The sequence below is a fragment of the Chionomys nivalis genome, chromosome 4 (assembly GCF_950005125.1).
Source record: "Chionomys nivalis chromosome 4, mChiNiv1.1, whole genome shotgun sequence".
Lineage (NCBI taxonomy): Eukaryota > Metazoa > Chordata > Mammalia > Rodentia > Cricetidae > Chionomys > Chionomys nivalis.
Genome location: NC_080089.1, coordinates 99,514,765 through 99,532,321, shown reverse-complemented (window position 1 = coordinate 99,532,321; position 17,557 = coordinate 99,514,765). Strand labels below are relative to the sequence as shown.

At 47.3% G+C, this 17,557-nt stretch overlaps 1 protein-coding gene across 1 annotated transcript in view; it reads right to left on the bottom strand.

Annotated features, from left to right (window-relative positions):
* Slco2a1 (solute carrier organic anion transporter family member 2A1) overlaps window positions 1-17,557 on the bottom strand; it is a 74,385-nt gene that overhangs the window by 33,842 nt on the left and 22,986 nt on the right. Inside the window, exons 2-3 of the mRNA XM_057768484.1 lie at window positions 7,316-7,453; window positions 3,923-4,085 (exon numbers count right to left, since the gene is read on the bottom strand). Coding sequence (XP_057624467.1) covers window positions 3,923-4,085; window positions 7,316-7,453 — 301 coding nt within the window. The remainder of the gene's footprint in view (window positions 1-3,922; window positions 4,086-7,315; window positions 7,454-17,557) is intronic.

Here is a 17,557-nt window from a genome sequence, read left to right as displayed (position 1 = left end):
GGAACCTTGCCAGTAAACCATGAGCCTCATGATAAAATAATAAAAATGGTTTAAGATGTAAGAGTTAGGTAATAAAAGACTAAGCTAATAGGTCAAGCATTGCTTTAATTAATATAGTTCCTGTGTGAATATTTCAGGTCTTGGTGACTGGGAAATGAACAAGCAGTCCCTGTTTACAGGCAATGGTGAGCCACACTATTTAAGAGTTAGAGAATTAGCTGAGTGGTGGTGGTGCATACCTTTAATCCCAACACTTGGGAGGCAGAGGCAGGTGTGCTATTTTCTTTGTGCTTTGACAGATAAAACTTGCCTGGAGATCAGAGTGCAGAGCTAAGCCACTAGTTAGCCATAGAGGCCAGGGAGTGGTGGCACACACCTTTAACCCCAGCACTTGGGAGACAGAGGCAGATGGATCTCTGTGAGTTCAAGGCCACCCTGAACTACAGGAGATTGAATCCATCTAAAAGAAAAACAGAGCCAAGTGTTGGTTGCACACACCTTTAATCCCAGCACTAGGGAGGTGGAGATGGGAAGTGATAAGGTTGAGTAGAGAGAGGAATATAAGGGAGACAGGAGCTCAGAATTCAGTCTGAGATTTTGTAGAGTCAGCATTTAGTCTGAGGACTTGTAGAAATAGGATTCCCCATTCTATTTGAGGATCTCGTAGAGGTCAGAACTAGTGGCTGGTTGCTTTGCTTCTCTGGTCTTTCAGCTTTCACCCACTAATATCTGACTCTGGGTTTTTATCATTAAGACCAATTAGAAATCACGCTATAAGCAGGTGGATCGCTGTGGTTTCAAGGCCAGAACCTGGTCTACAGAGTGAGTTCCAGGATAGCTAGGGTTATCAGAGAAACCCTGTCTCAAAAACAAAAAACAGAGTCAGAGAATTACACTTAACAGGCATGCCAATTGATCCATGAATTTAATGCAAACCCGATCAAAATTCCAAAGGATATTTTTCTTTTAAATATAAACAATTAGATCTCAAAGTTTATATAGAAAAAAGAACAAAACTGAATAAAACACTGGTAAGGGAGGGCATGCAGTGCAGGCAGAGGTGACACACAGATCAATGGGCTGGAAAGGAAGTCCAGAGATGGACCCACAAATGTGACCAACTTTCCTCTCAGTGTGGATGATAGAACTCCGGGTTTTGGGCAAACTCTCTACCATTGAGCCGTAGCTGTAGTCCAAGACAACTTATCTGTTGTAATGGTATAAATTGTGGTGTGGTGAAAAGACAGTTTCTGTAACAAGTTGTGCTGGGGAAAAAAATCACATTCATACACAAAAGAAAAAGTTTGAGTGTTGATAAATGGTTAATTCAAACAGTTCATAAATCTACATGTAAATGCAAAAAATAAAAACACCCTGAGAAAGAGCATAGAAAATACCCCTCTCCTGGGATTAGGTAGAGGTCGTTAGTATAGTACCAGAAAAATGAGTCGTAGGAGGGAAAAAAATAAGGAAAAATTGGATTTCATCAAAATTAAAACCTCTTTTTGTTCTGGAAGTGACATATATTCTGTTAAAAGAATACACATGATGAACTAGAGACTGGGAGGAAATGTTTGAAAAGCTCACATCCAACAAAGAGCTATTTAGAATTTGTATGAAATCACAAACTCAGCAATTTACAACAACAACAACAATTTATAATTAGTTAATGGGTTGATGGAAGAGAGGAACATTTCCTTCAGTGGCGAAGCCAGTGGTAAGGCACCCATGCTCTTATAAATAAGCCCTCATTTGCGCTCCTATAAGGAACCCTCCTGAAACTCACTGGCGAGCACACACACACACACACACACACACACAGGAGTGGGGGCTAGTTCAGAAATGAAAAAGATTAGCAGGCATGGGAGAACGAGAGCGAATATGATCAAAATACATCATGTACATGTATGGAAATGTCACAGTGGAACCTATTATCAAGTATAATTAATATATGCTAATTAAAATAATTCTAAAAATAGAATGCAAGGAAAGGTTTCCTTTCCCTAGATCCTTCAGTACTAGTTAATACCATGTTTAACCACATAAATCCTTTGTCTATTTCATCCTGTCATAAGGCATCCCAATAAAAAGCAGACGTTTGGATCACAGAAAGAGCCCTTACTTGATGAGGGTCAGGAGACAGGCCTTTTTCTTCCTCTCTCTCCCTCCCTCCCTTTCTCTCTCTCTCTCTCTCTCTCTCTCTCTCTCTCCCTCCCTTCCTCCCTCCCTCCCTCCCTTTCTCTCTCTCTCTCCCTTTCTCTCTCTCTCTCTCTCTCTCTCTCTCTCTCCCTCCCTCCCTCCCTTTCTCTCTCTCTCTCCCTTTCTCTCTCTCTCTCTCTCTCTCTCTCTCTCTCTCTCTCTCTCTCTCTCTCTCTCTCTCTCTCTCTCTCCTTAGCTACTTGGACCATGAGAAAAATATCTGAATACCTCCAAGCGTCAAGACCTACTATGTAGTCATTTCCTTCTAACTGAAACATTCCTTTCAGGTTAGAACAGTGGTTCTCAACCTGTGGGTCTCGACCCCTTTAAGAGTAGAATGACCCTTTCATAGGGGTCGCTACCCTTTCAGGGGTCGCCTAAAGCCATCTGCATATCAGGTGTTTACATTATGATTAATAACAGTAGCAAAAATGCAGTTCTGAAGCAGCAACAACAAAAATAATCGTATGGTTGGGGGTCACCACAACATGAGGAACTGTATTTAGGGGCAGCAGTGTTAGGAAGGTTGAGGAAGAGGGGAGCTCTTAAAACTAAGGAAGCTATAGAAACTTGTAACACTCGGAAGTCCCTGAAGTTACAAAGCTTTCCCCGAGGTCATGCAAAGCAGGAATCAATTGCTGGGGAAGAGGAGACTCTGGCAGAGTTGGCTACAAATTGTCCAGGATGCTCTAAGGACAGGACACTCTAAGGATACAGATTTTGTGAGTTTTCAAGTACGATGGAGAGTACCTTTTGGTGATGTGGCTGCCTTTGATACCCATGTTCCAGCAGTCCCTTCCCCACGCTCCTGCAATCCCTTCCCCACGCTCCTGCAATCCCTTCCCCACGCTCCTGCAATCCCTTCCCCACGCTCCTGCAATCCCTTCCCCATGCTCCTGCAATCCCTTCCCCACGCTCCTGCAATCCCTTCCCCACGCTCCTGCAATCCCTTACCCATGATCCTGCAATCCCTTACCCATGATCCTGCAATCCCTTACCCATGTTCCTGTAATCCCTTACCCATGCTCCTGTAATCTCTTAACCATAATCCTGTAATCCCTTACCTATGATCCTGTAATCCCTTACCTATGATCCTGTAATCCCTTACCCATGCCCCTGTCAGCAACCCGAATAAACCTATTGGTTCACCAAGCTAGAGTTGAGTAGGATCATCTCTTTGGATTGTCACGTGGAGTGAACGTTCTCCTGGAAAAGTTACATAAGTTCTCATCCGATGACTTTTCTCTACACTCCACTAGTGCCCCGGCATCAGTGAGTGTACCATACAAATGCTATGCAATTTAAAGTAAAATCGGTGAGTGTAACCGTTACCAAGCATCCAGAAAACCCCCAAATGTCAGTGTTCCACACTTTGGTCCTCTTTCCTCCAGGCCTTTGGGGGCTCTGGTCCCAAAGCAGGTGGTGTTTGGATCGAGCCTAACCTGAAGCACAAGGAGTCATGGGGAAATAACCAGCAACCACAGGGCCTCTTTATCCTCAACAAGCCAGAAACCAGGTACTTCATACTTCTGTGTAGTTCAATAGGTCCCACATTTCAGATGTGGTCTGGAGAGAAACTGAACTACTAAAGCCGAGGGCAGTCTCCAGTGGGCAAGGAAAGACGCATGACCCAGAGTGGAAACCCCAACCGCAGGGGCACCCCCATCAACTCTGTACCACACTCACCCTGCCACATCTCAAGGCAGGAGTTGGGACCACTCACCTGTGGTGATCGAGGTGTACTGATAGGGCTCTGACAGGAAGTGTGGGAGGGTGAGGACAAAGGCACCTGCCGCCAGGAGGAGACCCCCTATGCCGATCATCCGTGGGCGGTTCACCCGGCTGCCAAAGTAGCTGACAAAGATGATGAGGACGGCATTGCTGATCTGCAGAGGGGACAGGGGATCAAGTGAGAGTCATTGTTGATCTGCAGAGGGGACACGGGATCGAGTGAGAGTCAGGTTGGCCCTGCCCTCCCCCGGCCCAGAAGAGACCAACCATACTTCATCTAGGGAGAATAGACAGGGGAGGGGCTGTCCAGCATTAGTGGGGTCCCTGGCAAAGCCACGCTAGCCTTGCCCAGATTTTCTTGTTTAGGCTGTATTCTCACAGCACCGGTTTTCCTTCAGCCTCTGCTTTTGGGACCAACCCAGTGGAATTATCTAAAGACAAGACGAACTAACCCAAATATTGGTCATTTTATACACAAATTCTGAATGTGTGTATGCGTCAGCAAGAGCGTGTGCTCGCTGTGCAAATGTGTGTACTAGTAACCTCTTTTTTTTTTTCTTTTGATTCAGTTTCTTACCGACCTGAAGCTCGCCAGATATCTAGGCTGGCTGAGTCCAGGGATCCTCCTGTCGCTACCTCCCTAACTCTAGGATTATAGGCACTTGCTACCACTACACCTGGATTTTTAAATGTAGGTTCTGGGGGTGGAACTCAGGTCTTTATGCTCGCACAAGAAATACTTTACCAACCAAGCCCTCTCCCTAACCCTTCTAGAAAAATCTTTAGGGGCAAAATCCAAGGAAGCCTCTAATCCTGGGAGGTTCCTGGAGTAGCATATGTTTCTTAATTACACTCCTAACTTTAACGAAGTCCAGGCTAACGTACTCAGGGACTCTGGACTGAAAGTCACAACCAAGCGACATCCGTGACCCCATGCCCCCGCAACTGCTCTCATTTAAACTCCATGTTAGTTAATTTTCATCAACTCAAGACAAACTAGAGTCATCTGGGAAGAGGAAGCCTCAATCAAGAAAATACCTCCATCGGCTGGCCTGTAGGCAGGTCTGTGGGGGCATTTTCTTGATTAATGGTTAGTGTGGGAAGGCCTGGCCCACGGCAGGTAATGCCATCCCCGGCAGGTGGTCCTGGGGTGCACTAACAAAGCTAGAGGAGAAAGCTGCATAGTCTGTCTACGCTGGCTTCCCTCCACAATGGCCTGGTGTGGAAGGGGAAGAGCGATAAACCCTTTGGTCCCCAAGTTCCTCTGGTCATGGTCTTCATGACAGCAACAGAAAGCAAGCTAGAACTTGACAGCAAAGCTGTCATGTCTGCATCCGTGAAGTCAGGAGACAGACTGAACCAGGGGGCCTGACTTTAGGTTGTCTACACCGTACTAGAGCAGTCTTCTGGAGGAGCTGGCTTCTGACTCAACAACTCTGGGTCTAATCCACCCCCACCCCCACCCCCATCCTAAATTCTTCAAAATGAAGGACAAGGACGATGTGTACCCTTCCAAGTCCTGTCTAGTGTGCCCCTGATGGTCCTCAGAAGGTGTGTCCTGTGTCCATCACTGTGACCCTGAATGCATTTCCTCTCCCATGACCACCTTCTCATGGAACCTATCTACCAGAACTTTCTTTCTAAACTTTTGTCTTAGCTTTATGTCCGTCCATTCCTTTCTGCCTCCCAACATCTAGGGCAGTGTCTGGCACACAGCTGATGTCCAGTAACATGTGTCAAGGAGCATGGCCAATAGACAGGGCTGTGGCACATAGTGAAGCTCTGTGAGGTGAATGAGGAAGCAGGGACCCCTCCAGCCTGAAGTTTCTAGAACATTCTGCGATGGGAAAGTTTATTCTTGAGCTTCTTGGGTTTCATTTTTTTCCCCTCTTTTTGCTTCTTTGTTGCTTTTTTTTTTCTTTTTTTTTTTTAATAAACGAACTAAAATGTCAGGCCATTTCAGCTCTCCTAGCTGACTCAAAGGGCATGTGAGAGGTGGGATCCAGAACAAACCCAGGGAGGAATGTTTGGGTACCTGGGTCCCCACTCATCTGCAGAAGCCACGGTTGGTTTCTCTGTGGTCCCTGGGCCTACTCGGGTACTGGGTATTGTTCCCAAGCTTTTCCTCAGCAGAGTATGCCTTTGAAAGAATTCTTCATTCCTTTCCCATTGAAAGCACACTTCAAAACTGCAGTTGTTCTAGCCAAGGAGGAGAGGATTCAGGCCTCACCCATCACTGTCACAGCGCCCCTAGAACAGCTCCATCTACTTGGTGTGTTGAACATTTGAAATCTGACATAATACCCATTAATAACATACTCTGTCCTTCCGTGTCTCAAAACCAAGGGGTTAGGGACTGGAGATGGACATTCAAAGTGGGGCCTTAGGGATCCAACCCGCCTTGTCTCTTCCCCCCTCGTGTCATGTCACAGTAGACGATAGGAGCAGTTGCTTCCCAAGGCCAAGACAGTCATGGCTTCTCTGTCCAAGCCCCTCCACCTGCCTTGAACCGCCATAGCTAGTCTGTGTCCTTTCATCTCACCTGGGCCCAGGAAGGCTTTGGATTGGAGCTTCAGTCTGCAGGTCTGAACTCTCACTACACACTCAGACGGCCCCACCCACCCTTGTACCAGGCTGGACCCTCTTCACACATCTCTGGGGACACACACGCATAATCACCTCCAACAGCACACAAATTCCAGTTGTTCCTGGACCACAGTTTTATTTCAAGCATTCAATGATGCAGATAGAGTTTAGGGGTAGGAGCTCATGGTTTTGGATTCTCTTGACTGCCGTGGGAGACGGTCTACCTTATATGTCAGATCTTGTTTGTTTAGCAGAGGAGCCTAGAACAAGGTATGAGAAGGATCCAGAGACTGTGTCTGGACTCACCAAGAACTGTGGGTGACTTGTGATATGTACAAGGTCCAGGGCCAGGCTACAGTGACATAAATGTCAGAGGTTTGTTTCCTTGCAGTCTGTTGTGTGTGTGGACAATATCAAGTCAAAGGCCAAATTCAAGGGTTGTATTCTGCACTGGGCAGTAAACCCAGTCCCCTGTGACGTTCCTCTCAGATCCTGTGGTTAGAGTAGTATACACAATGAAGGGTGGTCAAGAGCCTCCCACTCAGGGCTGCGGAGACAGACGGCTCGGCACTTAAGAGCACTTGTCGCTCTTGCAGTAGATTTACGTCTAATTCCCAGCATCTACAGAGTGGCTCACAAGCATCCATAACTCCAATTCCAGGGGATCCAATGCCCTCTCCCGACCTCCCTGGGCACCAAACATTCATATGGTACACTTACAGACATGCAGACAAAATACTCACACAAAAATAAGTAAATCTAATTAATTTTTTCTTTTAATAAAAAGCTTCTCACTCACCTCGTTCAAGCTGGAAATGAGACCCGAGGAAGAACTGGAGAGCCCAAAGCGCTTCTCAATGGTGGTGAGGCTGCTCTTGAAGTAGGCGCTGTAGAGCAGCTGGCAGAGCTGGAGGAGGCCATGGCACAGCACGAACACCTGGGGAACAGATGACAGCCCTGTGAGGTCCCTGCCCGGTGGCCCGGGTGCCTGCCCAGCCTTCCAGCCGGGGCCTCTGGGGACAGTTGGGACTGTCTCCTTTCTTAAGGTCCGGTCAGGGAAGTGGACATGTGAGGAGGGACCAGGTCAGGGACTCCCACTGAAGCTGGATTGTCACTGACTCTAAACAGCAGAAACGCCAGAAGCCAGGAAGGAGAAAAGGTCATAGACAAAAAAGGGGCCCACGAGAAGAGTGGTATGGGAAGGAAGAGCAGCAGGTTCAGAGCTGGTATCCTTTAGTTTCCGAGCATGGCGTTCAGAGAAGACCCATTTCCCTTCATTTCCACTAGTCATGAATTAGCAGGAATGGGTAATCCCCTACCAACTTCCTCTGTCATCTCCTGAGAGGAAGAAGGGGATGGTGGGAGAGAAACTGCCTCCAAGCCCTTCCTGAAAGACGTCTTTGCTGTTTCCAATAAATAATGGAATTCTGCATCTTCACCCCTGGGCTAAGCCTTTGTCCCTGTCCCTCCGTCACCAGGCTCACACCAGTGTTGGCCACTGCAGCCCTGGCGATCTGCACGCCTCACTGATGCTCTGACAGAGGTGCTGATACGGGTCTGAGTCATAGTCCAGGGGATTCCGCAGATGGAGAGAGATGGGATGCGCGGCTCTAACAGCAGGAGAAAATGCCAGGAAGAGAGAAAGCCACAGAGGGATGCTTTTGATTGAGCTTGCTGGTCAGTGCCACTCCAGGGTCACAGGCGCCTGGCTCTGATACCATTTCATGAGGACGGAACCAGGAGACCACCATGTCCTTGTCTGCTCAGACTTACCAAGTACCATTCATAGCCAGCAGGAGAGGGAGGAATGACCACCTTCCAGTGTAAAAGTGACCGCCACCCCTTGAGGAGGGTGTGGTTTGAGGGGACGCATAGATTGACAGTGGAGTAGGGAGGACACACTAGCTGGATTACAACCTCCTACTACTTCCCTTAGGCCATCCTGGTTTCCAAAGGGTTGGGTTGTGAAGTCATATGGGACTAGGTTCAGATCCCGGCTCTGTAGGAAACCTGTGGCTACCAACAGGGTCACTCTGAGCCACAGTTCTTCTGTAAAACCTTACTGAAAGGATTACCCAAGGGGGTGGTTAGGACTCTTGGCACCATGCTGGGCCCACAAGCTGCCTTAACTCATTCTTCCCTCACCCCTAGAAATGAACTTCTCTATGGCTTTCAGCTCTGTACCATGAGATGTGGGAGCTGAATGGTGCTATATCCCCAGGCTGCTACAGAAGCGGCTTCTTGCTCCACATGCTCCAAATCCAGTGGAATTCCCTGGAGGTTGGGGCATACTAGAACATTCCCCCATGAAAACCTGCAATTATATTAGCATGGCAAAGTCTCTGAGAAGTCCTTCATTAAAGACCTGCTCAGCTTTAAGCCAATTTCCCTCATATCTGTGTGTGTGAGTGTGTGTTAGTGTGTGTGTGTGTGTGTGTGTGTGTAACTGGTTTGAAGCCAACCCCCAAGTGTTGTTCCTCAGGAGCCATATGCCTTGATTTTTTTGAGTCAGGGTCTCTCACCGGGACCTGGAACTGGTAGGTTAGGCTAGGCTTGCTGGCCAGGGAGCTCCTAGTCTGCCTCCCCTGCACTGGGCTTACATACACACACACACACCACCACCACCACCACATGTGGCTTTTCACTTGGGTGCTGGAGACTGAACCCCGGCCCTTCTGCTTTCGAGGTAAGTTCTTTATCCCACTGAACTTTCCAGAACCCCGACCCACCCTTCTTTAGCTATAAAGAGCTAGATGCTCCACTCCATCCCATTTAACAGACAATAGACCTCTCCAGAACACCTCGCAGAAGATAAAGAAAAGTAAACAAAGACCGTATTCTAGGGATTACTACTACTAACGGCTCTCTAGCTCCGTGTTCTACCTTCGTTCCTTCTCTAGGCATTTCTGGATTCCACGAATTATACGGCACATATGATTTCTTGTTTGTTGATATTTCCCCAGCAGGCTATCGACTTCCAGGAGAAGAGATGACAGGAGATTTTTCAGAACAAATAATCCCCTGTGCTTGAAGGAATGTCTGGTTCAGAACGGTCAAGTGAGCATCTTCAAAACACTGCAATAACCTATAGTCTGGACTATTAGCCAGCAGAGAGCCACTCAGGAGCCCAGTGGTGGTGCACATCTTTAATCCAGCAGACGCGGAGGCAGGCGGATCTCGGTGAGGTCGAGGCCAGCCTGGTCTACAGAGCGAGTTCCAGGACAGTCAGGACTTCACAGGGAAACCCGGATGGAGGTGTGTAACATTAAGGGCATTGCACATTCATCGAAACGACCGGTCTTGATTATTTATAAAATTCCCCTTTGATGTGGCTATAATTGGTAAGCATGGGCCTGCTGTCCCCTAGCTTACCTGGCTTCCTCAGAATGGCACTTGAGTATTCCAAACCAATACTGCAAAAGTTAAAGATTTGCAACTGTGTATACAGGGGCTTTCTGATGTGGCTGAAATCGTCTACATTTTTATGGCGGTGATATTTATACAGGTAGAGTTTATATTTAAGGTCTGCGTATTTTATTGTAGGCAAACTAGGCCTCAATAAAGTTGACTAAAGGAAAATTCCTTTGAGGACAAAGTCACAAGCATGAAGGGTTTCCAAATAATATTCTGACGCTTTGAAGGACATTCTACAAACAGCTTTCTGGTTTTGTTTTTGTTTTAAACTATGAGCATTGGCAATGTTGGGGAAATGTTTGTTTATTCAAGGGGCCTATGCTGAATGGTTCAAAACTCATGTAAATATTTAGATTTGGTGTCTATACTAATGCAAACACCTAGGTTTACAGGGTGTGTGTGTGTGTGTGTGTGTGTGTGTGTGTGTATGTGTGTGTGGTGTATGTATCCTCAACACAGTGCTCTTTTAGGTACATCTTACAGAGAACGTCAGCAAACAAGTCCTTGCTGGGGACTTTCTTGCAGGGCTGCATGTGAAGAAGGCTCTTGAACATCCAAATATGAAAGCCATGCTCACAGCCCCATTCCTACAGCCCTGTTCCTCAGTCCTAACAGTTATGGAGGCTGTGGTGGGGAGGGTGAAGAAGAGAGAGACAGAGAAACTGGATTGGCCATTAAGACCAGTGACCTAAGAAAGGCTAGAGGAAGACTGTGACAGTAGAGTGAAGTATCCCAGGCCCAAGGCAAGTTTCAGTGATGTGTGGAGGACAATGGTAGCGGCAAGCACTCTGGGTGAGTAGGGAACCCTATCAACTCAGGGTAAGAGGGGAAGGGTCAAAGGACACCCTAGACAAGCTTTGTTTTGTCTTCATTATCATTTTCACGACCCGTGTTTTTTCCTGTACCAAACATTGGAGCTATGAGGTCCTGGCATCAGAGCATAGAAACTCTGGCAGGCTATGATGTTACCAGGCAGTCTGACATGTGCCCAGAGGGTTACAGACCAGACAATGGCTGCCCCTGCTGCCACCCAGCTCTGATTTTGTACACGTCAATCTCAGGGAAGTAGAACTCTGCTCTTGGGAGTCTTTATGACCACTAGGATGTGAGCAGGATGTGTAGGATGTGACTTCACTGAGGTGATTCAGGACAATGACAGGAGCTGGATAGCAGGATAAAATGCCTTAAGCAGCCTGAGGGTGGCCTGGCTGAGCATCAGGTGGTGACCTCCCAGCCCTTTCATCTCTAGATGGTAGCTGTCTACTTCTCAAAGAAACTTTCAGGGTGGATTAGAAGAAGCAGTCCTTCCTAAAGGAGGGAAGGAGGAAGGGAGGGAGGGAGGGAGGGAATGAGGGAGGGAGGGAGGGAGGGAGGGAGGGAGGAAGGAAGGAAGGAAGGAAGGAAGGAAGGAAGGAAGGAAGGAAGGAAGGAAGGAAGGAAAAGCAGACATAGAGAAACATTCCCCTCGCTCCACAAGAATGTTGGGTGGTTCCCGAGTGTGTCCAAGCTGCTCTGAGGCCTCTGCTGCCTGCTTTAGCTTCTTTGACTTCAGAGAGGGCCTGGAAGATAGCTTAGCCTATAAAGTGTTTGCATCAGCAGTTAACCAACTCCCAGAACCCACGTAAAACCCCAAATAGCTGGGTTGTAGTGGTGTGTACTTGTAAGCCCAGCACAGCAACGGCAGAGACAGCAGGGTCCCTGGAGTTTGCTGGCCAACCAACCTACCCTAATGGAGGAGACCCAGGTCTTAGACAAAGATGCTGCCTCAACAGCAACAAAATGAAAGGCTAACACTTGAAGCTGACCTCTTGACCTGTGGCTCTATACACCTGTATACATGTGTTCTACACATACGCATACATACACACCACATATACATACAGGTGCACGTATACTCATGTATACATGCATGTACACACACACGCACACATCTGGCCTCAGAGACCACTCTATAACTCTTTTCTCTCTAAGCTGGAGCTGGCTATGAGCCAGGCCATCAGGAATTTACTACTGCTCAGAGAAATGGACTTCTTGGCAAGGAGATTTCAAGCCACACTGAACCCCCAGCTGGGCCTGAGCGGCTCCCGCCTGCAGGGACTCCTGGCCTCCACCAACCAGGTCCCACTTGGGATGTTAAAATCTGTTCATATTTCTCTATGCATTTTATTTCCCCCCCTTCATCTTAGAATCAATATAATAACGTTCATATGCTTAAAAAACTCAAGCAGTTCAGAAGGGCTCAGAGTATCAAAGCCAGCGGGCACTTGGATGCAACCGGGCCCCGCAGTCCCACGGCGCAGGTTTTCTGTTTCTCCTGGTCTCAGCCCTCTATGTTCGGTATAGACCCTCTTCTCTGTCATTGTAGACTATGCGCCTTCATGGACGGGGGGTCTGCTCACTTAGATGTGTCCTTCTCCCTGTTCCTCCCAACTTTTCATACTTCTGTCTGTACCCTTATTATTGTTAGACCATCCCACTTTGTAGCAAGCAAAGCGGAAGCCATAGGAACAGGGCTTGCCTCCTGGAAACACCCCCTCCCCCTCCACACACACCAACTGATAGTGCCCTTGATTCACGAGCAAAGGGTAGCTGGGTTTTCTTGGGTAAAGGGCTGTTCTCTGCTGACCCTCACCCCCAGAACTGAGTTTTCTGCCTCATGACACACCTGCAGATTCTATACCTGCTGCCTCTGGGCTGTGACAGGCCTCACCTTCCCCACTGCTGAAAGCCCCTTGAAGGAACCAGGGAGCCTGCCCGTCCCACTCTACCCCACCCATCAAAACTTTCCAGCCCTTGTCCATCCCACAGAAAGTACTGAGTTGTTTCATCCATTCATAGTGTCTCTCCCTTTTTAATTGTTTCTAATATCTTTTTTTTATCATCCTTAATCATTATTTTCATCACAATGGGGAGGCTGGAGCTGAAGAGAGATGAACATATGCTCAGTCTGCCATCTTGAATTGCAAATCCAATCTATTCCCAACCTTCTGCCCACATTTTTTCAATGAAAAAAAAAAAAGACAGGCTCTAAGAAGCATATTTAATAAACTCCTGATAAAGAATACCCTACATAGATAATGTATACCGTGTTTCTAACCTAGCTCACACTCAGCTTCGGGATGGGATGCTTAGATCAGCCTACCATGGGGCAGAATCATTTAAGAGAAAGACTATTTCATAACAAGGTATTAGCTAACTCATAAAGTTTATTGAACACTGTACTGCAATTGGAAGACAGGGTGGTGGTGTGGGTGTACTTTCATGTCACAGTGGCACCAAACACATCATTAAGGGACCATCTATTACATCCTGGGCAGTGGATTAAACTGTCAACCTCCAAAGTATAAACAGATCCTTCTCCCCCACAGACTCGGGTCATGACGTTGTTATCCAGTTGGCGGAATCTTCTAAAGAGTGAGGTGTGCCTCTGATGGCAGACACTTGGCCTGATAGTGGTACTGACTCTGGATGTGTGCTCACCCCCACTTTCACTCCCTTGCTCCCAGCTCATCCTCCTGCTGCCTGGCAGTTCACCAGTGGCTAAGAGCTGAATGGGGAGGTCCCAGGTTCAAGACACCCGATTGCAGCAGAGATGATGTTTTTCAATGTCATCAGACATTTCAGAAAGCTGAAAAAGGAGAGGGGCTGTTGGAGCCTCTGGGACCCATCTGAGAGGTCCTCACTGTTGGAAGAGGGATGGGGAATCTCTCTTACTTTTTCCAAAGGGTGAAGGAAGTAAATCAAAGAATCAGAAGTATCTAGACAGTCATTGAGCCCGCTTAAGCCTCCTGTACCCTCTGCAGAGCAAAGCCCAGTGCCCCACTGGGGAAGCTTCTCTTACAAAATGATTCAGGAAATCAAGTATATTTCCATACAGGAAGAAATGTCTGCACAAGATAACACTCAGAGATTCAAAATAGCCAGCCCAGGCTCCAAGCTGGTGTCCTTTGGAGGAAAAATAAGTCAGAGTATCGTCACGATTATTACTATTGTTATGCACTAGAGAAGGCCTTTGATAAGACAGTATCCTCTTGGCTCTTGGAAGTTAAAACGAACAAACAAAAAGCAGAGTCAGAACACAGAAGATTGCAATACACTTCCTTGTTCCTTCATAGGGAAGCAGGCAACTTGGGGAGCTGGACCTGGGATTGTATTATCACTAGAAAGGGTCTTTGATAAGATGGAGTCCTGGGGTATCCTTTGAAGTCAAAGGATCCATCTGCTTGCTGTGGAAATGAAGCCTGTGGCTTTCCACAATGCATCCTCATTTTAAAACCAGGGCATAAAAGAGAGAAGCAAAGATGCTTTTGAGCTCCCAGCCACACCAGGTACCCTGAAAGGCCTGCTGTGCTGGCTGTTCTAGGCAGCTCTGGTCTGCCCCCCTCTCCACTGGAGGGTTGCCTGTCTGATGCTCGGCACCAGGAAGGGGTGAGGCAGACTGCAAGGAGGTGGTGGAAGGGTGACAGGGAAGAGCAAACTGTGAGAGATTGCCTGAGGGTGACATCTGGGTTCTGTGCTTTCAAAGTCACAGATTTGGGAAGAAAAAAAAAAGTTCTAAGAGGGATTAAAATGTGAGCATGCGAGGCCGTATGGATTTATCATATTAACTGGAAGCTTCGTTTCCTGGCAAATACACACTTGGAAACAAAATTACCACTGGCGTTCATGTCAATATATGCTCAATTTCATTCTTTTCCAGAGATTCTGAGGGGTTTATTTTATTTTATTTTTAAGACAGTAAAACACTCCTTAATGGAGAATAAGTACCATCTTGTGTTTTGGGGAAGCTGGCTTGGAGTCACTTGTTAGGTTAAAATGAAGCTGCACTTGGGCAACGTGCTTTGAATGCGTTTATGGCAGGGAGAGGACATTCAGACCCTGTGAATATGGAAACTCTTGCTATTTCATATCCTTCCTCATCTTTGTTCTGGTAACAAGATGGGATGTCAATATTTTTTCTCACATCCTGGAAGGGTTTGAAGATAAAGCCCGTCCCTTCCTGCCTTTAAGCAAAGGGCAGCCAGTTTTTCAGACAGAAATTGCAAACTGTAATCCAAATGCAGACTCACACGAGTCTAGGACCTTTGGAGCTGACCTCAAGGGAGGGGTGCTGTGGCCTCATAACTGGGACATGGCCACCAGGAAGCTCTGAGGGGTGGCACTTACAGCCCTCACACCATCTTGTCTCTATTACTTGTTTTCCTTTCTCTGTTTTTCACTTGGATTTTTTTTTTTTTTTTTTTTGATTTTTCGAGACAGGGTTTCTCCGTAGCTTTTGGTTCCTGTCCTGGAACTAGCTCTTGTAGACCAGGCTGGCCTCGAACTCACAGAGATCCGCCTGCCTCTGCCTCCCGAGTGCTGGGATTAAAGGCGTGTGCCACCACCGTCCGGCTCCTCTGTTTTTCACTTGGAATTTTCTCCCTTTTACACCTACAGACCAACACATAGCACAGACTCAGCGCAGGCTTGCAAACCTAGTTGATCTCACATGCCCCTGGGGAATGAGTGATTCCTCGTGCCTGTGGAGAAGGTGACTGAGGCCCGGGGGAACATGCAAAAGCTTCTCATTTTGCCGTTGGCGAATGATAGCAGACCACAGACACCAAGCCGTACCACCCTTCCATTCCACCACAATGTCTGCTCTTAGCAGCGTTCAGAAAAAGGAGCTGTCGCAGAAACTGTGTTTGTTGAGGATACAGCTCCTAACCATGACGTCAATGGATCCTCCAAACCTAAGTTCTACTATAGGACTCTTCTCTCTCTCTCTCCTTCTCTCTCTCTTTACTCCTCTGTTTTCTTCTCCATGCCCTCCCAACCCCTGGGCTATATAGGAACTAGCTGTATAACCCAGGCTGGCCTCGAACTCCTACCTCCCATGTGTCAGGATCACAGGAGTGTACAACTACACCTGATGAGGAATTCCCATCTGTATGCTGTGAATATCATTGATTAATAAAAAAGCTTCTTTGGCCGATCAGCAGGGCAGAATAAAATAAGACTGGAATTTCAAGCAGAGAGAGGAGGAGAGAGTAGGCAGAGTCAAAGAGAAGCCGTGTGACCTCCACAGGAGAAAGGCCAGATGCTGGAACTTTACTGGTAGGCTACAACCATGTGGCAATACACAGATTAATAGAAATGGGTTAATTTAAGATATAAGAGCTAGCCAAGCAGTGTTGTAATAACACAGTTTCTGTGTGATTATTCGGGTCTGGGCGGCTGGGAAATGAATGAGCATTCTCCGCCAACATACTCCCAGCTAATTCAACAAGGGTCAACAGTGGACTATGTGATCCTCTTTCTCTAGCTGTTTGTTTCCACTGTAAAACCCTTGGTAAGAGATTTCTTCACTCTCCCCTGGATGTAACGGTACCCAGGGTGTCTGTGCCTCCACGTATACTTTCCTTAGGGGTCTCATTCACCCACCTGTGGGAGCTTGGCTGCTTCCCAAAGTCCTCCCTCCTCAAACTGACTTCTCTCAATTGTGTCCCTCCTATTCCCACCGACTTCCCATCAAGTCCGTGCCCCATACCATTCATGCCTTCCTACAGTCTCTTCTGGATTCTAGATTTTGCCCCTGGTGCATCCTAGACAAATCTCAAATTTGTCATATTCATCTATTTCGGTCCTCTCCAGTCCCTGCCACCAGCAGCTCTCACAGGTCCACCCTCTGTCACATTTCCTTCACACACCTACTCGTTCCTTACTTACTCTTTCTTTCTTCCTTCCTTCCTTCCTTCCTTCCTTCCTTCCTTCCTTCCTTCCTTCCTTCCTTCCTCTTCCTTCCTTTCTCTCCTCTTCTTCCTTTCTTTCTCTTTTTCCTCCTTTCTCCTCCTTCTCCTCCTCCTTTTTATTTTTTTTTGAGACAGGGTTTCTCTGTGTAGCCCTGGCTGTCCTGAAACCCACTTCATAGACCAGGCTGGCCTCAAACTCAGAGATCCACCCGTCTCTGTCTACTAAGTGCTGGGATTAAAGGTGTGTGCCACCACACCCGGCTCCTATCTACTCTTCAAACACCAGCCAGGGAAGTCTTTTGAGAACTCTCTTATTCTGTGAGTTTGAGGCCAGCCTGGTCTACAAGAGCTAGTTCCAGGACAGGAACCAAAAGCTACGGAGAAACCCTGTCTCGAAAATCCAAAAAAAGAAAGAAAGAAAGAAAGAAAGAAAGAAAGAAAGAAAGAAAGAAAACCCTCTTATTGAAGTATGACATTCACCCAGAAAATGCATATGTTGTAAAAATACAGCTTGGAAAAGATTCCCATCCCGGCTGCACTTAAGGGACCCATAATAAAAACTAGATCCTTCTCAGCATCCACAAAGCTCCCCGGGGTTTCCCCATTTGCCACCTGCCTCAGCTCCAAGGCAGCCACTCTCCCGACTTCCACGAGCCCCTGTCAGTTTGCCTTTGGCCTCTGTAGAAAAGGACTTCTAGGTGGCAGCATGATCTGAGAATGGAGACCAGAGCTTGCCACGACAGTGACAAGCCTGTGGGGTTACCACCAGCTTGCGTGAAATGAAAGCCCAGTGTCCAGCCTACAGTGCCCTCCGTTCTCTAACTCTTATCCACCTTCCCCTCTCCCTAAGCTCCCAGCACAGGGTCCAAGCTGGCTTCTCAGGTTCCAACCCACCT